This window comes from Barbus barbus (assembly GCF_936440315.1).
Source record: "Barbus barbus genome assembly, chromosome: 47".
Lineage (NCBI taxonomy): Eukaryota > Metazoa > Chordata > Actinopteri > Cypriniformes > Cyprinidae > Barbus > Barbus barbus.
In genome coordinates this window covers 8,032,550-8,056,865 of record NC_136725.1, presented here as the reverse complement: position 1 = coordinate 8,056,865, position 24,316 = coordinate 8,032,550, and the positions used below count along the sequence as shown (strand labels likewise).

General features: G+C 38.1%; 1 protein-coding gene across 1 annotated transcript; it reads left to right on the top strand.

Moving 5' to 3' along the window:
* Window positions 1–16,989: 16,989 nt before the first annotated feature.
* LOC306865416 (myb/SANT-like DNA-binding domain-containing protein 2) lies at window positions 16,990–24,068 on the top strand. The gene is made up of 4 exons (XM_079410000.1): window positions 16,990–17,452; window positions 19,190–19,445; window positions 22,562–22,625; window positions 22,715–24,068. The coding sequence occupies exons 1-4, from the start codon at window positions 17,012–17,014 to the stop codon at window positions 23,580–23,582; spliced, it is 1,629 nt and encodes a 542-aa protein (XP_079266126.1). The 5' UTR covers window positions 16,990–17,011; the 3' UTR covers window positions 23,583–24,068.
* The last annotated feature ends 248 nt before the right edge of the window (window positions 24,069–24,316 follow it).

The window sequence follows — 24,316 nt, the reverse complement described above, 5'->3', positions numbered from 1 at the left end:
AATGTAAATGTAATGAATACAGACAGGACAAAAAATAGCTTTAAAATCCTGTTCACACCAAGGATGTTAACTATAATGATAACTGTATTAGCATCTATTTCAACAGACCATAGCATTCTGCTTATTTTAAGCTCATGCAGATTTGTCTTCTGCCACTTTAAATGCTCAAGCTCTTTTGATTGGCTGTCAGTGTTTTTATGGTTCATCAGCTAAAGAAAGTCATTCCAAAAAAATTCCTCTGTGTTGTTATCATTATTGCTTTTTATTGTACTTTGGAAAGAATTAACTGAAAGAACAAAAAAGAGCTTTAAGACCTGTTTACACAATGGATATTAACTATAACTATACTGATTACTATAACAAAAACTTTATTATGAAGTCCACTCCAATGGATGATTAACGGGTGATTGAGGGGTGTTCAAGTGCTTGAGCTCTTTATAAAAAAAAATATATATATATATCGTTCATCTGTGTCGTTATCATTATAGCTGTTGTGTGGATTTCACTATTCACAAATATTCAGAAAGATTATTAAAACTTTACCATTAGTTATAATCCTTGGAAGTTTACACTTCTCTTTTGTAATCTTTAATTTGATAAATAGCATCACATGGCAAAAATTTTATGCTTAACATCATCTTTTCACAACACACACACACACACATATACAAAGGCTGACAAACTGATTACAGGATAAGAACACAATCTGCTGCATCCCAGAGGACCTTGTCGCCCTCAAAACACAAAGCTTATTCCCAAACCCACTCTCACACAAGGAAGAGAGCCTTGTAATTAGGTTCACATCTTTTCATTCACATAATCATCACACCCTTGTCACAATTTGACGCACAATCAACTTTCTGAAGAGGCCTGTAGTGCACAAAGCCGACCTATGTGCTCCCGCATACACAAACAAGCTTATGTTTGCCAAACACAATTAAAACTTTCCTTGAAAAATACATATTCTGTTTGCTCCCTCCTCCGGTGTTATCTTCCGGTTTTTCCAGGGAATGGTAAAGCCGTACTCACTAGCCATTTTCAAACACTTGGAAAAAACTACATTGCATTTCAGTCACGACACTCTGTGTATTTCCTTTGTCCTCTATTTGTATCAATTTGCTCCTGTCTAACAATAACAAAAGCTGTGCTGGAATACCAAATGTGGAGAGGGCTCTACCTTATCCAACTCATTACTGCAATTCTTTTTTCTAATAAGAGGTTTTATTAAGGCCTTGCCCTTCATTTGCACTCCTTGCAACTCATATAAAAATATATCCCTCCATTCCACATTCAGATCTCCAAAAGGACAAAGCAAATTCAGATTGTCCTTGGAGTGCAGGGTGAATTAGTGCTTCAAAAACAGCAACTGCAACTGTCCATCTCTCACTGGAAATAATCATATATTTAGTTAAACTTACAACAGTACTCAAAAAACAGCATGTAATTTGTATGTATGAGCATGTCCACTCTGGAGATGAATGATAGGTGTTCATATAAGGCGTGAGGCCTTTAATTACCCGGTTGTTCTCATGGGACGCATTACTGAAGGGAATCCATGTGGTCTTTATTAGTGCATTTTAATATTTGGGGGGTTGATATGGCACCGTTTCCCTTACCAGAGGCACATTTGTCCTGCTTTAGGGGGCTTGTGGGGTATCGGTTGAATATGCATGTGCTTGTATGGTCCGGTCCCCGAGAGCATCAACCAATGACAGAGTGATGGAAGAGGATGCCTGGCATCATCCAGAGGGGGGATCAGAGAACAAAGAGCAGCCCAGACCTCCAGACTTTAACACGGCTAATGAAGGGGCCATGCTAATGAAGGACATGCCAACACTGGGGAAAAGAGTTCCAGAAGCAAGAGATGGAATTCTGTGACCCTTTCTGGAAGATGACATTCCAGGAGAATTCCTGGAGGTGAATACACAATTAAGTTTGATAAGTGCTCAGATGACAACTTGGTGGAGGGTTTTGACAAGATGGTAAAAAGTTTACCTTTATGGAAAGTTCCATGCACTAGAGGTCAGGAGTGAAGATTTAAAGTTATGCAGTATCCATAGATGTTTCAGATACTGTTGTAAGAGGTGGCATGTGATGAGTCTCTTGGATATTAATCAGCTGATTGTGAATTCAATACGACAATGAGGTTTTGTTGCTGCAAGGTGCCTAGACCCTTTTGTTTCTCTCACTCTCATTCTCATTCGGACTCCACCCATCACACACACACACACACACACATTTACTCAGCATGGATGCATTACATTGATCAGAAGCGACATTTACAATTTTTCAAAAGATTTTCATCAAAGAATCCTGAAAAAAAAAAAAACAATATATATATATATATATATATATATATACATATATATATATATATATATATCAGCATATTAGAATAATTTCTGAAGGATTATGTGACACTGAAGACTGGAGTAATTGCTGCTGAAAGTTCAAAAAAAAAAAATAAAGTCAATTTGTTGTCTGGAATTTGCAAATGGGATTTTATATGCGAAACTTCTTTCGTATTATAAGCAGGAGGTCCATCAAATATTTAGAAGTCCTTGGCAAAAGTTTAAAAACTCCTGCTTTGGAGAATACAGACATGAATAGAAATGAAGTCATTCCAATTACTGATAAAGTGCTAGAGAAACCTTTTGGGAAAAATTATTGTTGCAATTCCACCTGGTGCCAGTAGTCAGTATCTCAGTTAAAAATCCATTTATAAACAAAAGGCTTAATGATGCAATCCCTTGATATAATTTCTAGATATGGCTGGTTAAATTATTACAAACCAAACAAACATTGACTTTTCTAATCAACAAAAGCACCATCATATCTGATGAATGCAATTAGATCCTTTTGAAATAGGGCAGGATTAGATTGTGAATAAGACCACAATGGCACACAAGTGATCCCTGACCTTTCTTTGGAAATGTAGCAGGTCGGCATGCCGCTTCACATAACAGCAGCAGATAACATGACTACAGATATAATTGTTGTGACAGAATATAATCTAAGAAAGGTCCTAAAACCAATCTGCTGACTTTAAGAATATAAAGATGCAACTTCAAGTATATTTTAATCTCCAAAAGAAACATACAACCAAAATGTTAGTGATGCTTACCTCTATATAACATTACACCACAATGCTATGATGTTCTGGGTAGTGGTTACTAGTATTTTACTGGCGGTGTAAGTAAAAAGAGTCCACCTATAAGTCTCTATGTTATTCTGGTGCTATTCCAATGCATTATTTGCATTTCACTTGCCAAAATCATAAGTCCACCATTCCTTTGCAAGCTGCATCACTTCATTAATTTAGTTAGCCGAAATATTGCAGGACGAATCATGCAGAATAGTTCAAGTCTAGTTCAAAAGTAATAGTAGCACATGATTTATAAAAGAGAAATAAAAGCATAACAAAGAAACGTTAGGTTGTGATGTAATGTTTACAGTAAATTTGTATAGTCTGAAGGGTCATTAGTGCATGCAGTTAATCAAAGGCAGGGGGAAAGGAAGAGCCCCGGTGGGCCCCGCTGCAGCCCCTCTGTTTCCAGCCCCGTTTAATTAGACTCACAGCAGGGCCCCCGTACCCACACACGTGCCTCTCTGTCTCGCTCTCTCTCATCACTCTATCATCCGCTCATCCCCTCCACCCAGTATATGAGTTAGTGTCTGCAAGACCCAGTGGGGCTTGGAAATAATCATAGTCATGTGCTCAAAAGACCATTTCCCTGCCACGGTCTGTCAGTAACCAATATTAAATAAGAAAAAGTATGTATTATTCAAGTAATATTCAAGTAACGATAAAATAAAGAGGATTATATGAGGATTTAAATAGATTGTACAAGACTCAAAATACCTATTTTATATTTGTTGAAAAGCACCGCTATGTGAAACTGAAAAAATACCTGTCCGTTTTAGGATAACGGGATGCCTATTACCAAAGGGGAGTATAGAAAGTGTTGCTGGCCATCTGCCCAGTCCCCTGCGCGCTGACAATTGGCTGCAGACCTTTAACCCTGCTGGAAAATGTCATGCCACAGAGTTTTCACCCCAGGACAACGACCCCTCGACCCCTGAAGCAGAATGACACCCGCAATACAATGTGATTCATTGATTATGATTTCCAAGAAAACAATGGGCAACTTTTGACATCTTATGACTCAAGTATCTCAACTTGAATCTGAAAACCTCAACTGAGCTCATTTTCACAGATTATTTGGCAACTTTTGATCATGTCAGGAGTATTGAGTTTAGGCCTTGAATGGTTAAATACAGTACACACACTTGTATCCTCGTAAACACATTAATTTAGGTCTTAAATGAAAGCAAACAGCTGAGAAAGAAAACACATGTGCAACAGTATATTTGATCCGGACAGCTCTTAAAGTGACAGCAGTCTAAAATTCCTGCTGTCTGTCATTCATGTTAATCAAACAACAAAAGAAAGAAAATCTCTCACTGCTCTTGGCTAAATCACTTTAATAAGTAACTTTAATAAGAAGAAATGCAGTGTTTTTAAACATTTGATTTTATACAACGTATGCAGCATTTCTTTATGTAATTAGTCTCTTATTTTTATTTAATCACTGACTATTTACTATAACATTACTCGTATTGATTTTAGTCAAATTGCCCACCCCTACAACACACCAAAGACTGCAATAAAAATTCAAACAATTTCAATATGAATATTTCTCATCATATTTTTTCTAAATCAAATTATCAGCACTGTATCTAGTACACCGATAAATACCCGATATTCCATTGTTATACTTAAAAAAATACACACTAAAATACATTATTTTAAGTTATGCAGATGAATTTGGGCATCACAGCATTATAATGCACAATATGGAAAATGTATATTATTGTATTTTAATACATGCTAAATTACATTCAATAGTATTATTAAATATTAGCTTTAAGCAAGATTTAAATGACAGAACAAGTAAGCGTAAAAATAAGAGATATTATTATATCCAAAATCGGCCTAAACATACTGCATCAACAACAAAAAAAGTCTCAGATGATAACCAAAATGATTGTGAATCCCATGCACACTGATTTTACAGCTCCATGCTCTTACTGAATACCAAGAATTGTATCATTCATAGAAATTGTATAATTGTTTTTCTTCTGAGGGATTTGACATTTGTAATTGAGTTCCGTTTCTTGTAATAACTTTAAGTCTTCTGAGCTTTGAAAGACCTGAACAATAACATCATCTAGGTTAACTTTGGTTCTGGATCACTGACTTTATGAAGCCTCCACTGTATGTTTGTACTCTCTCAACATAAACAGGAATCAAGCCTAGTTATAAAGTAATCCTAACTGCTCCAACAGCAGGTAACAATAGACACAAACTGAACACCCTCAGCAGGGAGAGATAAGACACACATTCACCACGTATCCTCTTGAGCTTCTATTGTGGTTATCAATCAAGAGCGCACAAAGTCAGGGGACAGCAAGTGAGCCAATTTCCACATGCAGAGCGTTCTCATTATGAGGCAGATGAAAGGTGTCGACTGAATGAATCACCGTGCAGAGATTTAGAGGGCCGATGTCTGACACGCCATGCTGTGATGGATTTCAAATGCCTCAATCACACGCTATTGGCTCGGTGGAAAATTCAGAGGTCGAAATTCTTACTGAAAATGACAATGATACCTGTGCTTGTGTGTTTGGATTTCATGCAAACTTGACTTACTGTTTGTCAAGCACATTTAAAAATGAACTGGAACAGTCCAGTAAAGAGGCTGACCCCATACTCAAGATTAAAACAGACTGAAATTTTCAATAAATTGGTCGATAAAATACAAATTGTTAAAATTTGTAAAAAAAAAAAAAAAAAAAAAGTAAAAAACAAAATAAAGTATCTAAATAATTTTACATTACTCAATGTATTGTCAAAACTTTATTTACTAAATAAAAATTTTGAAATAAACAATCTGATACAATGATAAAATAATTATATAGCTATGTATAAAATTGTGTGTAAAATTAATATTTTATACAATATTTATTCAATAAATATTTGACATTTTACAAATATTTTATTAAATAACTGTATTTTGAATAAATATTGTATAATTGTGTATTGATCATTTTACACATTACATATTATAATATTTATTTAAAATAACATTCAATAACACTTTATAAATAATAACAAAAAATTATGCATAATTACGTGCAAGTAACCCTAATCATATACATTAATTATTATTACTCAGTACTTAAATGTATAATTAATCTGTAATAAAGTGTAACCTAACATTCGATCGAAAACTAAATAAAACTATTTTATACAATTAGAAAATAATTACTTTTATCCAATATTTATTCAAAATGAACTATAATAAAAGGCTTGTACAGTAAAAACATTTTTTTTTTTTTTTTTACATTTTGGAATAATATTTATGGACGAATGTGCATGGTTATTGTCCAATATTGATTAAAATGATCTCAAAGTGGACAAATATCAATGATTAATCAGCCCAGCCTTACAAGTAAATGAAGTTACAACCAAATAAACCACAATCTGCTTGCATGCCTTGTCAAATCTGCCATGTGTTCTGCAAACCCCCTTCTATAATGAGCAGTGACCGAGGCATGTGAGATATCAGTGGTCAGTGCAGCTGCTGGAGGTAATGGTGTATTGAACGACGGACAGTGCTGGGGTCAGGGGCCGGACCCCGCGGATCCATCCAAAGGATGCAGCTGCTCCACACCTGGGCCACAGAGGACCAGAGAACTGACCATCCTCGGCTCTCCTCCTGCCCACGCCACCATCGGTCCAGTTCATCGCTCACCAACTACATCAATACAAACCAGAGTAGACTACTCAATCAACTCATTTATCAAACTCATCGCTATCTTGATGCCTTTATTGAGTCTCCCTTCACAGTTATTCATTCTGACTGAAAGTTATCAGCACTGATTGTGCATCAAAGAGAAATGTGGTGAAAAATAATTACTCTGAAAAAAAAAATGGATATGCTTCACTAAGTGCTCATTTGGACTTTAAAACCGCAGAAACAAATTTAAACATTGTTTTTGTTTGCTTTAGGGTGCTTAATTTGCTTTTATGAGACTACTTGTGCATGAAAAGCTGTCTTGTAAATCCTCCAGCTTTTGAAGTGTTGGTCATAGAAAAATCAGTGGAAATGAAGTGATTTTCTCTTCAATGTTTTCACCCAATCTTATTTTATTTGCAAATGAAGAGGTCCACTGAGGTGAGGGGATAACAGGATAATGAGGGCAAAAGCGGTCATCCCTGACCCCTCACACAACAATTTAACACCAGAAAGCCATCTCTAAAGAAAAACTGTTTGAAGTGCTGTTGAAAGTTGATTTATTTGTCTACTTTTATGTTCTACTTGTGTTTCCAGCACAGACACATTACACTACCACAGTGCTTCTCAACCGTTTTAACTCAGAGGCTCCCAGTTGTCCAACTCAATATTAGAATCCTGCAGCCTCTTTGGAAGTTTGCTGAGGCCCCCTAATGGGTTTGTGAACCACTACAAAAAGTACCTTTCTCTATTTTATGGAGAAAATGTGAGTGCTTGAGCATGAAAAATCCAATGTAAAGCCATGCTAGGATAATCTGAGCTGCATTGCAGTTGCTAGGGTGCTCAGAGTGGTTTCATACGGTCACTTGGTGGTTGTTATTTTGTTCTCAGTAGTTGCTAGGTGATTACTTACTAGCCTAAGTCAGAAAGTCTCTAAACATGGCTTAGGTCCCTCCTTTCAAATCCGAGAGCTCTCTGACCATGTATAGAAAGCTACCATGTTCAAGGCCCAGAAATGTAGTTAGGACATTGTTAACATAAAGCTCTCGGATTTCATCAAAAATATCTTAATCTGTGTTCGGAAGATGAACAAAGGAAGATGAACAAAGGTTTTACGGGTTTGGAACGATGGGAGGGTGAGTAATTAATGACAGAATTTTCATTTTTGGGTGTGAACTATCCCTATAAATCAGTGGGGCTTTTCGGCAATTTTTATCAGTTTCCAGGTTGAAATCAGCAAGTGCTTATGAAATTACAAATCCCCTCAAAATGCTGCAAAATTTTCATGTAGCATTCATGTCATGCATAAACAGTACAGGATTAGTTAGGTTTAATATTTAAATGGTAATGGTTTTCAAAAAAACATGATACTTTTGACATCTACAGACTTTGAGGCTACAGAATTTCAAGTATAGTTAGTAATGAATTTGCCACACTGACCAACAAAATATGACTTTCACGTGAACTGTGCTGCATAGCATACATAATTACACTATTAACAATCAGCATTTTTTTCTGTGAAAGTTTACATTTTCATACAAACAAAACTGCTTTGTTTTTCTAAATGCAGACATGCATTTGGACTTTCCACAAAATATTTTCTACTCTAACAAAGACTCAAATAACTAACCACAAAGCTTGCAGACTTCATTTTTTGCTCAAGTTGGTCATGCAAATTCACTACATTGACCAACAGAAAGTGCCTTTTGTGTGAACTGTGTTTCATACATCAATACAATATTGCCAACAAACATTTTATTTCTGTTAAATTTAGCTAATTTTTCTTACACCTGGCATATTTGTACAGAAAAAGAGTTTGTTAAGCAAAACAAGGAAGTGCAATGGAATTATGCAAAATGCAATTATTCTGTACTCTAACAACAAATCAAATGACACAAAAAAAAAAAAAACAATTACAGTACATGCACACTTAAAATCCCAAGAAAATCCATAATCCACTAAACACTGAACAGCAGCAAGCTGAATCTCAAATGATCTGATTAAATGTTTACTAACATGAAATCCTGCTCAAACTCAACTCAGAAACGTTTCCCTGGCCCAGCTCATTACAAGACTCCTTCTGTAAACAGCAACTCCCTTGACACGCACCGAGACGGCCAACACCAATACAATCTTGCTGAGCCTTGAACTTGGATGCCATCAATGCCAACATCACGGCACCGTTCCTATTCACCGTCACCCAGGCGTGACATGGCTTTGGCCCTGACCATGGTCTGTTATTGCACTTGAATATCAGAGCCTGCCGTCATCATAGCCTCTCTCATTAGCCTTGGCCATGTCCGTTGCGCTCTAATGAGACAAGTCTTTAATTTAAAGTTGCTCTCTGGTGAGGGCCTGCTGATGAGGGAGCACGTGTGTTTTGGAGCCGCCACTGAATTACCTTGGCGTCTAACTGAGGGGAGACACCTGGGCCTCACCGCCGGAGGGGGGTTAGCCTCGGTTACACCACTCCCACGGGGCCAGGTCCCATCTGCGAGAGGGGCTGAGGTAAATTCTCATTGGGACAGCGGGTGGCTGCGTAAGGGACCTAGTCTTTATCCGTCTGATGGGCATGAGAGGCTTTTGTTTGAAGACATGCAGGAGAATTTGAGATGACGGAATAACATATTGAACTAAAGGATGCTGCCCATATGAATCACTCTGGCATGTGTTGTCATTTGAATTTTTCTGTTTAGGTATTCATTTGGCACAGTGAGGATGTCGGAGTGGTTTTCCACTCAAGGTAGCGAATGATCACCTATTTACATAAATCACAAGGTTTGTAAACACTGTATATTAAGTGGAAAATTCATAATATATAACTAGAATGCTTTCAATGTTAAAATGGTCTAAAGTGGACAGACAACTATAAATAAAAACTAAAGAAAGTGGCAATGTCTGATTTGTATATATAAATCTTTTTTTTTTTTTGTCAATCTTTTCACTGAAATGTTTGAACTGATCCATAAAACTGCTCTGCATTTCTCAAAAGCATTTTGATTCTGCTATTCAGTGTCCAAAACCAAACATTGCAAAGTTATGTGGTCACACTTACATCACTTTTTTTAATAAACGATAAGATTATACATGCATATATTATACAATCATGCATACAAATAAAAAAAAATAAAAATAAAACAGAACAAAAAAAAAGTCTAAAAAACCTACAAAAACAAATGAAAATTCAGAATAAGGGTATAAAGCAGGTATTTAAAAAAAAAAATCAAACACTCTTAAAAATAAAAAGGTTCTTTATTGGCATCAACGGCTCTATGAAGAACCTTGAACATCCATGGAACCTTTCAAATGCAGAAAATTTACTTTACAGAAGAAAAAGTTTCTTTAGATTTTTTAAAATGTTCTTCAAATTGATTCTTTTAGGAACTGTTCACTGAAAGGTTCTTTTGGGAACCAAAATGGTTCTTCTATGGCAGTGTTTCTCAACCCTGGTCATGGGCGCCCCCCAACACTGCACATTTTAAGTGAAAGTGACGTGACATACAGCCAAGTATGGTGACCCATACTCAGAATTTGTGCTCTGCATTTATCCCATCCAAAGTGCACACACACAGCAGTGAACACACACCCGGAGCAGTGGGCAGCCATTTATGCTCCAGCGCCCGGGGAGCAGTTGGGGGTTCAGTGCCTTGCTCAAGGACACCACAGTCGTGGTATTGAGGGTGGAGAGAGCGCTGGACATTCACTCCTCCCACCTACAATCCCTGCCCGAGACTCAAACCTGCAACCTTTGGATTACGAGTCTGACTCTCTAACCATTAGGCCACAACTTCCCCAATTTTTTATGTCTCTCTTATCTGACACACCCATTTCAGGTCCTGGAGTTTTTCCTCACGAGCTAATGAGTTGAATCAGATGTGTTTGATTAGAGAGACACACAAAATGTGCAGTGTTGGGGGGGTGCCCAGGACCAGGGTTGAGAAACACTGTTCTATGGCATCACTGCAATAACACCCTTTTAGAACCTTTATTTTTAAGAGTGTAAATACTTTTTAAAAGCTCACAAACTTTTAAAGTCTTTAAAGCTTCCTTAGCATCTAATATTCTCTACGTACAACCTTAATAACCCAAATAATGTCAACACAACCATAAACTTGGGTTTACACGTGCTATAGCACTACAATTCAGAGTGTGACATAAGGGAACCCGTATTTTAATCAAACATCTGTAAATTGAGTAAAACATTGGACAACAAGAGTCAGAAATGTCCTTAAAGATGTTATGTTAATTATTTACCACGATGATCTTGACCTTTTTAAACCAATTAATTACCAGAAGTTATTTCTTCACCACCTGCATGATGTCATTTCTGTCATAACAGCTCTCTGAAAGATTAGCACAGTAATAAACATGGCAATGTTATTGTATTTGGTCTTGGCGTAATAGATCTGCTACTCTGCGGTACCGAGACTTGCTACTGCCAATACTTCCACAGTCATGCTGCTGTGAGCATGTAAGACATGCTGCTGCTGCACATATAACATACATTAATTTACCTCACACATATGTGAAATTACCTGTAGCAGATCTATACAAGTAGAGCTGGGAGAGGTGGAAGGGTTTTTAAAAGTAAATTGCTACAGCAAACACTGGCCAAGTATTTGAATGTTGAGCAGCAAGACCCGGAGAAGGTGGTTGATTTTAGAAGAGACAGGCGCCCTCCTCCTCCTTTGTACATTGGAGGAGTAGCTGTGGAAGTGGTTTCTAGCTTCAGGTCCCTGGGTGTGTATATAACCGAGGACCTTACCTGGAGCACCAACACCACCCGGCTGGTTAGGAAGGCCCACCAGCGTCTCTATTTCCTCAGGAAGTTGCGGCGAGCTGGACTTGGGAGCTCAGTCCTGAGGAGCTTCTATCATTGCGCGGTGGAGAGTGTCCTCTGCACCTGTATCACTGTGTGGCACGGCAGCTGTACTGCTGCTGAGAGGAAGGCTCTGCAGAGGGTGGTAAGGGCTGCACAGGGGACCGTGGGGAGCAGGCTTCCCACCATCATAGACCTCTACACAGCACGATGTAGGGGGAGGGCCCTCCACATCATGAAGGACTCCACTCACCCTGCACACGGACTCTTCGAACCCCTCCCCTCAGGCAGACGGCTGAGGAGCATCCGGAGTAGGACCACCAGGCTCAGAAACAGCTTCTTTCCTGAAGCTGTTGGACTGTTGAACTCTAGCCATGTTCTGTAGGCACTCCCTCTCCCCTTCCGACATGTGCATGCGCATACACGCATACACACATACACATACACATACACACTGACCTGCACTACAAAAACACTTTATCCATCTTAAGTGCAATACTTCACTTATTATAGGTGCAATACTATGGATTACCTCCCTTGGACAACTTCCTCTTGCTTTTAAACCGGGACCTGAGTTCTAATTTCGTATCATAACATGAAAATGTGAGCTGGTATGACAATAAAAGATCCTTGAATCCTTGAAGCTCACTGGCTGTTGATGCAACAGAAACCAATTAGCTGCACCGTGTAGATAACAATGTAATTACTAGCAGACTGAGTTAAATGCCAACCAGTCTGCACCATCAAGAGTTTCATGACAGAACTTTGTATTAATGGCAAATCTATATTGCTGAATAAACCTGGTGCGAATGATGGATGTGTAACAAAGTTACTACGATTTCGGGAAGCTAGTTACTAGTTAGTTCTCACCAATGATGTTATAGTGATTAAGCCGTGAGTTATGTACACTACAGGGTTTGTGCAGGTTTCGCCAAGTCAAATTTAAGCCGTTTTAAGACCATTATGAATGAAATTTAAGACCTATATCATAACATAAAAAATAAAAAATTAAGACAAATTTAAGACTTTTGAATGCCTAAAATTTTACATTTTACAAATTTTACTTCTTAAAGGGGTCATCGGATGCAAAATTCACTTTACAAGTTGTTTGAACATAAATGTGTGTTGGAAGTGTGTGTACACATGCATCCTATAATGATAAAAATCCACCCAGTGTTTTTGTTTTAAATCCTTATTTTAAAATCCCCTCTCTCAAATCAGGCAGTTCTGAGAGTCCTGTCAGAATGACATAGTTTTGCACAGGCCGCTCCCACAATAGTTGATTGACAAGGCCGTCTTTCCTTAGACCCACCCTGAGTGAGCTGAGAGCTGTCCACTATAGTATCGACTCCGGTGCAGGGGAAGACAAGAATGTCTCCAATTAAGCGATTAAGGTGTTTTGTTTTTGGATGTAATAATGAATATAGCAGTCGTCATTTATTCCCGACATCTGAGCCGCTGAAGACGCAGAGGATTAACGCTACTTTCGTTTTGAAGGGAATGCGCCGATCCCCGATCTACTTAAATGCATCTATGTTCGTGATCCAGCTTTATCTACAGAAGAAGTGAGTATAAGGTTTTTTATGAATCCTTTCCTAATATATGCTAGTTAGCAAGTTTTGCGGCTTAAGTGTACAGTCTGCTTGTCACCCCACGGAAGAGAGGTGCGGGGCGAGCAGAGCTCATTAGCATTTAAAGCAAAATGGATTAGAATGGCTTACTGAAAACAGAGCTGATTTTGACAGTGGAAAAAATGAGTTTTTTACACTGCCATTGAGAAATTTTAACCAAAGTATGTTATAGACTTTTCATTAAGACCCTAAAGAATCACATCAACTTGTGGAAAATGGGCATCCGATGAGCCCTTTAAGACCCCGCGGAGACCTTGCATGAAGTTGTACAAGAAATGCATCACTCCAAGTGGTTCTCAATTCAACTCACCGATACACTGAACCAAGAACTGTTTCTTTCAGATACTGTATGTTAACTTGAACATGACAACTCACCAACCCGTTGAACCTGAGAATAAAGTCAGAGATGGCATCAAAATCCAGCCCCCTTTTGGACTCCAAAGTGATTCCAAAAAAGAAAATCAATTAATTTCTTCATAGCACTACCAATTTAATCAATCCAATTAAATATTTATCTTTCTTTGTTTAACAAGCTATACATTGTAAGAGATGTTCATTACCTTTCTCTAAACTCCATCATAGAACCAAGAATCAAATATGATTTGGAGAATCAAAAAAGAAATATCATTTATAATTTCTCAAGGAACAGACACAATTCAGCTCCCTTTTATTTAATGTATAACACAAAGTGTATGAAAAAAAGCACATATTTTAGTATTTCAGTGTGATTTCATGATGCTTTAGGTGAAAAAAGAGAGAAGGTTGTCTCATAATGAAAGCCTCCAAACTAAAATGTGTTTTTTCTCTGAACTGGAGTCTGCAGGTGCTACAATCAGCCGCGCCGCTGAGTGAATCTAATGATCATTCACACCACTGTGATAATGATCTGATCTAAAGCCAGTCGAGTGAGATGAGATGAAACAGAATTTGCTCCCGTCATTGACGACTCACTCATACCAGAAAGAAAGCAAAGCTTCCCTTAGTATCACTGGCAGAATTTGTACTTCGGCTCTCCATTTCGTTGCAGAATCAACTCTCCTGATGTAAAGCTCTGGGTTTGTATGTCTTAGAGGTGAAAATAAGGAAGGGCATCGCAGGAGGAATCCTGGCAGAGGACACTTTGTTGGACAAGTAACACATCTGTGACCCTGTTGGGGGTCAGTCATCGCGGACACTCTGAATATCCAAAATTGCTGTCTGGCAACCAGCATGTCATGCAGAGGTTGTTTATCAAAATATCCTCACCTCCAAACTGCGCTAAAAATCACAATTTGGTCTAATTGACTGTGAATGCATGTGTGTATTTTTGCTCGTATGGGATGAACGGAAATATCTCTGCCCATTAGACATTATGCAAATAAGCACTTTGGGCTTTATAAAATGCAAAGGAATTTTGACTGCCAATCCTAAAAGCAATCTCTCTGACACAAATTCACTTAAATGCTTGCAGCATCTTCGCTAAAATGCTAAATTATGAAATAATAATCGTAATTATCTTCGCTTTCTCACCGCCCCTTAATGTTTCAGAAGGTCATTAGAATTTCTCTCACATTCAGCCATTCAAAGGGCTTTCGTGACTTCGCTGATGATAAAAAAAAATACTGGCTTGATTTCACGAAGACGTGATGTGATCTGACTAAGAAGTACTCCTCTTAATGTCTGCAAGGCGTTTAGAAATGCCTCTAGAGCGAGTCTAATCAGAAGGCCATGCTTCTGATCATGAGCAAACATATCCACTCCCTCATTAAACTGAAGGTATGGCAATGCATGTCTGTGGGGTACAATATGCATACGCTAAGAGATTCCCATTTTAGATTTGCATTCACAAATATAATGTCCAGTGTTCAGTGTACAAAGTCAATTTTTACAATACGGGGGTTGTGGCTCTTTATTATTCATATTCATCATGGTTGAGGGATTCTTTATCTCACATCTTGATGAGAAAAGAACACCTTAGGCTAAATTCATACACAATTGAATCATCCGCACGGGTTTGCTCCTAATTTGTAAACTAATAGCAAATATTAGCTTAGGATTCTTTTATATTTTTGTAATATGAAAGTTATATGAAAAACAAATTGATATGTTGATATGTTTATCAGCATGTGCGCAGCTAAAGTTTAGGATTCAGGTTCCATCGCCAAAAGCTCATGAAAGTCTTTGCATTAACCTACAGGTACTTTTATAAACTAAATAATACATATATGTAGGAGCCTGTCATCTTTGGGTTTTTTTAAAGGTTATACTGTCTCCTGACTCTACAGCTAACCTTTAGCAGACATCAAATACAATGAAGTTGTCAGGAAACACCCAGATATAGACAGAAAACGGTGTCAGGACGGTTCACTATTCTTAGGACGGGGCATAACCTTTGACCTGAAATAGACTCTCTGTTAAGTCATGTGAACAGCTGTGAAGCTGCAGCTCAGTTAAGCTGGATTCCCTATAGAATGACAAGATTTTATTTTATGCATCACAAATAAATAATTTGACAGCATTATTAAATCAACAACACTACTAAAGCAGCATGATTCATGCAGATATCTGGGCTGCTATGAATATAACTAAATTCTTCTTCGATGTACATTTGTGGCAACCAGACAACTGACTAAATAATATAAACTGGTTAAGTCTATGACAATCTGTATCATACTTCATAAAAGAAGAAAAACAAAAAATCTAAAACTGTTATTTTTATGCAAAGCATTAATGAAATTATGGGTCTAAAAATAACAGGGCAAGAAAAGGGCATGATTATATGCATTATGTTTTAGAGAAACACAAGCAGAATGCAAATTTGACAATGATTAACCATTCTTGTGGACAGAACACATGCAAGTAAAGTGTAGCATGTATGTACTGCTCACACAATAACAAGCTGACGCAAGGCAGAATGCAACGAATGAGCAACCCCACCTAGTGGTCGGCCGTGGTACTTTCCCTTGTGGTGGAAAATAGGCCTACTTAAATTGCAGAGGAAATACCCATCTAGAAAAAGGCTAATTGATTTCAAAAGGAAACGCAGATGCTTCGACTTTCAAAAATCAGCTTTCCCTCCGCTCCTCAAACATAGAAACCCGTGAACTTTAGTCAAGCGGAATGATACAAACGGTGAAGCGTCCCAGCGCGGATATATTTTCTATGGCACTATTTCAAGGCCGCCATTTTTGCATAATAATTATCACATTTATTCATTTAGCTGACGCTTTTATCCAAAGCGACTTACAATTGCTATATATGTCAGAGGTCGCACTCCTCTGGAGCAACTAGGGGTTAAGTGTCTTGCTCAGGGACACATTGGTGTCTCACAGTGGATTCGAACCCGGGTCTCTCACACCAAAGGCATGTGTCTTATCCACTGCGCCATCACCACCCCATGAAACATATCACTATATTATAATATTGAAATATAATTTCATTGCTCATAAAATATTTTTTAAATATATTTTCATAATATAAGAGAGACTTGCAAAAATGACAGTCAACGTGAAGCTGTCAATTGCACTTCATTATTATTATATTTAAATGTATTACATTGATTAAAATCTGAAACATTGCGTTTTTACATAATTAACTATAATATATTATTTTGTACATATTATTATTTATAACATAATTATTTGTAATTTGTAGCATAATATTAATAGACATTGGCTGCAAAAATTGGTTGAAAACTCAAAGATATGAGCTGTCAATCACGCTTGAAATGAGCGCGCGCACGCTCTTCCTCTCTGCCCCCTCCCCTTAGCAACAGAGGCAAGATGGCGGCCCCCGGTAACGCCGAGCGTTCTCCTGATCTATCGGTGCCGCTGAAGATTCCCAAAACCGAGGTTCCTTCCCCAGAATCAGAGGATCTGAGTGACAGCAACCAATACCATTCCAACCCCTCCACCCCTAATAGATTCTCTCCTCTGAACGTCGGGGTTTCGCTGTCCGGGGGCGCAGGCCGGAGTGGATCGGCCTCTGCCTCCAACAGCTTCACCGCTTGCCGAGGCATGTCTTGGACTCCGTCCGAAACAAACGCGCTGATCGCCGTTTGGGGCAACGAGAGGCTGGCGGAGGCGCGGATGCAGCAGCTGGAGGTGGCCGGGACGGTGTTTTCTGGCAAGGCGCCGGGACCCGCGATGTACGAGCGGGTGTCCAGAGCGCTGTCAGAGCTGGGTTACGAACGGACCCCATCGCAGTGTCGAGAGAGGATGAAGGTAAAACATCCAAACACATGGCTGTCACTCAGATATGCTTAGAGGCTTGTTGTTATGTTTATTCGGCAGTTTACACAGAGCTTTGGTGAAGCTGTCAAAATCAAAACACAAAGCATGTCTCCGTCTTGTCTCAAGCACATTAGACTGATGGCTGTCAGTTATCATCATGGATTTGTTGTGATGTTTATAGTAGATTGCCTCCACAGAGCTTATGGTAAAATGGCAAAATCAAACCATAAGGCTTTGGTTGGGGCATTGAAGTTTTGATTCCACAAATTAACATTAAATATGTTAAGTTATCATTGGACAAATTGCCTGCAAAATCACTTATGCTACCCACAACAACGTTACCCTTTAATAATAATTTTCTAGGTACTCAAAGCACTTTACTGTGTGTGTGTGTGTGTGTGTGTGTGTGCATGTTTATGTGGTTTATGAGGACACAAATTTGTATAATGACATGGGTATGACAGAGGTATTACAATATGAAGGTGGTTTATGAGGACACTGCCTATGTCCCCGTAATTCAAAAGGCTTAAAAAACATACTAAATGGTGTTTTTTTTAAAATATAAAAATGCACAAAGTCTCCTGTGAGGGCTAAGTTTAGGTGTAGGGTTGGTGTAGGGCAATAGCACACACAGTTTGTTCAGTATAAAAACCATTACGCCTATGGAGAGTCCCCATAAACCACAAAAACCAACATGTGTGTGTGTGTGTCTGTGTGTGTGTTTTCTGAGAAAATAATGACATCATAAATTTTTACCTTGATTTACAGAGGACACCTATTAAATTGTAATACACTTTCTGTGTAACAATAATTAATATATAAAAAAATATTGTCAGGCGTATTTAAAATAAGAATCATTAGTTGTCATTATAGACTATTTATGGATCACAATACAGCCCCCCAAAAACTAATTCATTATCATTTTAAATCTTTACCGATATTTGTGACTATCCATCCAACTATCAAACCACTTGGCTTTACCCATTTTCAGCCAGATTTTAATAATTTAAAATATATTAAATTGTTGTATGATATTTTGTGTGTGTATGTGTATATATATATATATATATATATATATATATATATATATATACATACACACACACACACACACAGCTACCATCTAATTCATATTCAAGTATTTTACTTCTATTATTATTTAGATAATTTTTTTATATAATCCTATTTTTTATATTATTTAATTTTTCAGATTTTATATATAAAGCATTTACTTATTTATTTACTTCAGAATTTACCCCTGAAATCACTCATGCTACCCACACCAGGCATATATTGTATATGAATTATTTCATATATGTGTATGTATATATATATATATATATATATATATAATGTTTTTATGTATGTATACTTGTGTGTGTGTGTGTGTGCGTGTATATATGATAACTCTTATCTCCCTGTGCGTACCTCCCTGATATATAGTATGCAAAAAGCGTTATGTCAAATTTGTAGGAAGTTTGAATATATTTCTAGTGCACACATATAGAAATAGTGCTATTTTATATGGCCATGCATTGCTATCAGATGCGAAATGTAAATAAACATTGATTGTCAATTTTTAAGTGTAAGTGCTGAAAGTACTAGGAAAATTTTTTTTTTTTTTTGAGGAGGAGTAGTTAATTATTTGCGATGTACATCTCAGTCTTAATTGATTCAGATACAGTGTGCATGTGTTGCTGTTTTTATAAACATGACCATCATCTGCAGACGCTGAGACGTTGTTATAGCCGGGTGAAGGAGCACGGCATTGGGAAGAGGAAGAGCAGCTACTCCTTCGAGCAGCTGGAGAAAGTGTTCGGGCAAGGCGGCTGGGATTCTCAAAGCTGTCAGCCTGTGCTGATCAACAGCAGTGGGCTCTACCAGGAGATGGAGTCAGATGGCAGCACTATGGAGGACTACTCTCAGGAAGACTGGTGTAATCAGGACCTTTCTGCTGCCTTCAATGAGGGAGACATAGAAACAGGTGAATACAATAATCTCTTTACAGTGTAAATAAGTTTAAAGTCTAAAAACTATTGGAGTATCATCCTCCTTTAAAAAGGAGAGCTGTAGACTAGTGGTGCAAAATCTGGGCAAGCATTTGAAAGACTTTAGGTTCATACCTCACCAGTGCTGCTCGAAATCTGCAACACAGACTTCCATATGATGCTCCACAGATTTACTGGTAAGTTATATATATGTATGTATATGTATATATATATATATATATATATATATATACTGAACAAAATTATAAATGCAACACTTTTGCCCCCATTTTTCATGAGCTGAACTCAAAGATCTAAGACTTTTTCTATGTACACAAAAGGCCTATTTCTCTCAAATATTGTTCACAAATCTGTCTAAATCTGTGTTAGTGAGCACTTCTCCTTTGCCGAGATAATCCATCCATCTCACAGATGTGGCATATCAAGATGCTGATTAGACAGCATAATTATTACACAGGTGTGCCTTAGGCTGACCACAATAAAAGGCCACTCTAAAATGTGCAGTTTTATCACACAGCACAATGCCACAGATGTCGCAAGTTTTGAGGGAGCGTGCAATTGGCATGCTGACTGCAGGAATGTCCACCAGAGCTGTTGCCCGGGAATTGAATTTTCATTTCTCTACCATAAGCCGTCTCCAAAGGCGTTTCAGAGAATTTGGCAGTATATCCAACCGGCCTCACAACCGTAGACCACGTGTAACCACACCAGCATCTTCACCTCCAAGATCGTCTGAGACCAGCCACCCGGACAGCTGATGCAACAATCGGTTTGCATAACCAAAGAATTTCTGCACAAACTGTCAGAAACCGTCTCAGGAAAGCTCATCTGCATACTCGTCGTCCTCATCGGGGTCTTGACCTGACTGCAGTTTGTCGTTGTAACCGGCTTGAGTGGGCAAATGCTCACATTCGATGGCGTCTGGCACTTCGGAGAGGTGTTCTCTTCAAGGATGAATCCCGGTTTTCACTGTACAGGGCAGATGGCAAACAGCATGTATGGCGTCGTGTGGGTGAGCGGTTTGCTGATGTAAACTTTGTGGATCGAATGGTCCATGGTGGCGGTGGGGTTAAGGTATGGGTAGGTATATGTCATGGACAATGAAGACAGGTACATTTTATTGATGGTATTTTGAATGCACAGTGGTACCGTGACAAGATCCTGAGGCCCATTGTTGTGCCATACATCCACGACCATCACCTCATGTTGCAGCATTATAATGCACGGCCCCATGTTGCAAGGATCTGTACACAATTCCTGGAAGTTGAAAACATCCCAGTTCTTGCATGGCCAGCATACTCACCGGACATGTCACCCATTGAGCATGTTTGGGATGCTCTGGATCGGCGTATACGACAGCGTGTTCCAGTTCCTGCCAATATCCAGCAACTTTGCACAGCCATTGAAGAGGAGTGGACCAACATTCCACAGGCCACACTCAACAACCTGATCAACTCTATGCGAAGGAGATGTGTTGCACTGCGTGAGGAAAATGGTGGTCACACCAGATACTGACTGGTTTTCAGACCCCCCCCCCAATAGAGTAAAACTGAAAAACTGCACACTTTAGAGTGGCCTTTTATTGTGGCCAGCCTAAAGCACACCTGTGCAATAATCATGCTGTCTAATCAGCATCTTGATATGCCACACCTGTGAGGTGGATGTATATATGTGTGTGTGCATGTTTATGTGGTTTATGAGGACACAAATTGTATAATGACATGGGTATGACAGAGGTATTACAATATGAAGGTGGTTTATGAGGACACTGCCTATGTCCCTGTAATTCAAAAGGCTTAAAAAAACATACTATATCGTATTTTTTTGAAAATCTAAAAATGCACAAAGTCTCCTGTGAGGGCTAAGTTTAGGTGTAGGTGCAATAGCACACACAGTTTGTTCAGTATAAAAACTGAGGAAGCTCAGTTGCGTAGGTGTTTTATGTAGTACTGACTTCAGAAAAGCAAAAAGGTTGTCCTGTTTTTCTTAACTGTCAAGGTAGACAGGCACCTGGCAAAAGGACTTCGGAGCATACCATTTTGATTTGTCCCCGTCGAGTACGTCCTATGGGCAAATTGGATTATGTGTTTCTTGAAAAACATTTTTAAGTTAATTTCATATAAATAAATAGACATAAATTAGGCCTAAGCCTAGTACTTGACCAATTTATTTATTTATCTTTTGTCATACTATTGGCTGCCCTGAGCTGTGTCCTTGAAAGCACTTCATATAGAGTACAGTACACCGTAAATGACACAATCTAACACGTGGTATTTTAACAGACAGTTGTTATGATGGCCTCTCTGTTATGTCTGGCTATTAAAATGTCATATGTCTGAACCAATATTATAAAACCATGTCAAAATGATATATATATATATATATATATATATATATATATATATATATATATATATATATATATATATATTATATATATTTATTTATTTTTAATTAATTTATTTTTTTTATTCAGCAAAGACACAAGGGACAGTGTAGGCTTTTACTTTGTAACAGAACAATTATTTTCAAATAAATTCTGTTCTTTTGAACTTTATATTAATCAAATCAAATAAAATATTAAGTAGCACAGCTACTTTCAACATTGAACAGCAAATCAGCATATTAGAATGATTTCTGAAGGATCATGTGACACTGAAGACTGGAGTAATGGCTGCTGAAAATTCAGCTTTGCCATCACAAAAATAACTTACATTGAATAAAATATTAGAATTATAATATTAGAGTTATTATAATAATATTTCCCAATATTACTCTATTTTTAATCAAATAAATGCAGCCTAAGAGAACAAAAAAAAAATAATTATACCCTATATTAATACTATGTATTTATTATCAAAATTATATGTGTATTTATATTTATGTGATTTTTTTTTTCTGCAATAAATAATTTTATTGTAAGAATTAGCAGAATTCTGCAGATCTGCTAAAATTTGTTAAAGGGTATGCATATTCACTGTGGGCCTAGTTATCATCCACAATTCATGAAAATTCTGCCCATTTCAGACCCAACTCAAAGCCATGTGCATAATTTCAAATATCTCATATAACACAGTCTGGTCTTTCACAGAGGACAACCAGCTTTCAAAACCCAGAGTTCTTCAGATACGACTGGAGCCATCTGAGCACACTCAGTAAGTTTGAACCTGTGTCCTTTTTCCCAATCCATTTACCTAAACACACAGTTTACACTCAGGACCTCATTTCCTCGTGCTTTCTTTAGACGCCATGAAGTGATGCAGAACGTGATGCGTATCCTGGAGTCAGTGGAGGTCAAATGGGAGCACTTCCAGACATGGACTGACTTCTCCCGCCTCCACCTGTCCAATAAGCTGGCCATCTTCGGAGTGGGCTACAACACACGGTGGCGAGAGGAGATCCGCTACCACTACGCAGAAATCAGCTCACAGGTTCCTCTGGGAAAAAGACTGCGGGAATACTTCAACCCTGAGAAGGCCGAGGGCAGGGTCATCATGACCAAGGTGCAGAAGATGAACTGGAAAAATGTCTATTATAAATTCCTAGACATCACTATTAGCGAAGCTCGCTGTTTGGAGCTGCACATGGAAGTGGACTGGATCCCGATCGCACAGACAAGGGCGGCAGGATGCAGCAACGGCTCCCAGTACCTCCTGCCAGGAGGCATCCCAAAAACATATGGCCTGTATGCAATAGGCTATGAGGAGACGAGTGGGTCCAATTCTTCAACTAGCACAGAGGACAAGTCTTCCCCCTCACAGGAAGAAGAGGAGACGGATCATAGCGAGAGCGTGGAGAAGGACAAGAGAACATCAGCCAAAGTCACTTACTGTTACCTCGGCATTGCAGAGGAAAGGACACTACAGCAGTATCTGTTCCAGCACTTTCAGACTTCAGGCAAACACTATAGCCGAGGGGAGCCTTCAGCCGTAACCATGTTCCTGCAGGACAACTGCACCGGCCAGGCCAAAGAGGGTGTCCTCTCTGGATTACACATCTACATTAAGTTTATCGAGGTGGAGCTGGACTTTCTCTCCGCCGGGTCTTTATTGGAATGTTTAGAGACTGCGATCGGTTATTCGTTAAAGTTTAACAAGAAGGATGCACTGTAGCTGTTGCATTTGCCAATGAATCTCTTTAAAGCCAGGATTTTGAAATATAGACTTGAACTCAAAGTATTTATGTGGTATGTCAGACACAGTCTGTTCCGAAAGGGGCCGTATAGTCTCCTTTGCAGTAATTGTCTTTATCAGGGAGCGTAAACGGGAGCAAACTGCCTTTATTTAAATCTCTCGAGATGCAAATGCAGGAACTGTCCGAGAAAAAACAAAAAGAATCCTTAATGAGAACTCTTTAATTAATCTAAGTATAAAGTCTATCTATATAGAAGTATAAATATATATATTTAAGAGTATATATTGATATTGTCAAGCATTCCAGCATTTCCAATTACAGCATTCAAAGAATGTTTTTCATGAAGCGTTTATCAATGTTTGTTTTTTATTTGTGAGTTCACACAGTGGCTTTATGTATGATTGTTTCCAGGTCACAGTCTTGTTTACATGTTTGGAAGGACAAAAAAATAAATTGATGAAATTAAGTGCTGTTCATTCACTTTCTGTTTTTAAATTTGTCCGTTTTAAGTTTTTATGTATCCAGACCTTTCGGAATAAAATGTTAATTATAATTAAATGTTTCATAAAGTCTTATATACATTAAGTCATAAGATGTCAAATGTAAAAATAAGATACATTTACAGTACTTGAGATGCAACTTGAACATATGAAGTCTTGTTTTCTGAGAAACTGAACAAAATTATGGGAGTTTTTTCTTAAAACAAGAACAA

Coding starts and splice junctions, on each gene's coding strand:
- LOC306865416 (XM_079410000.1), top strand. CDS start 17,012: ATGGCGGCCCCCGGTAACGCCGAGCGTTCTCCTGATCTATCGGTGCCG. Junction 19,446..22,561: donor TGAGGGAGACATAGAAACAG/GTGAATACAATA, acceptor GGTCTTTCACAG/AGGACAACCAGCTTTCAAAA. Junction 22,626..22,714: donor GAGCCATCTGAGCACACTCA/GTAAGTTTGAAC, acceptor TGCTTTCTTTAG/ACGCCATGAAGTGATGCAGA.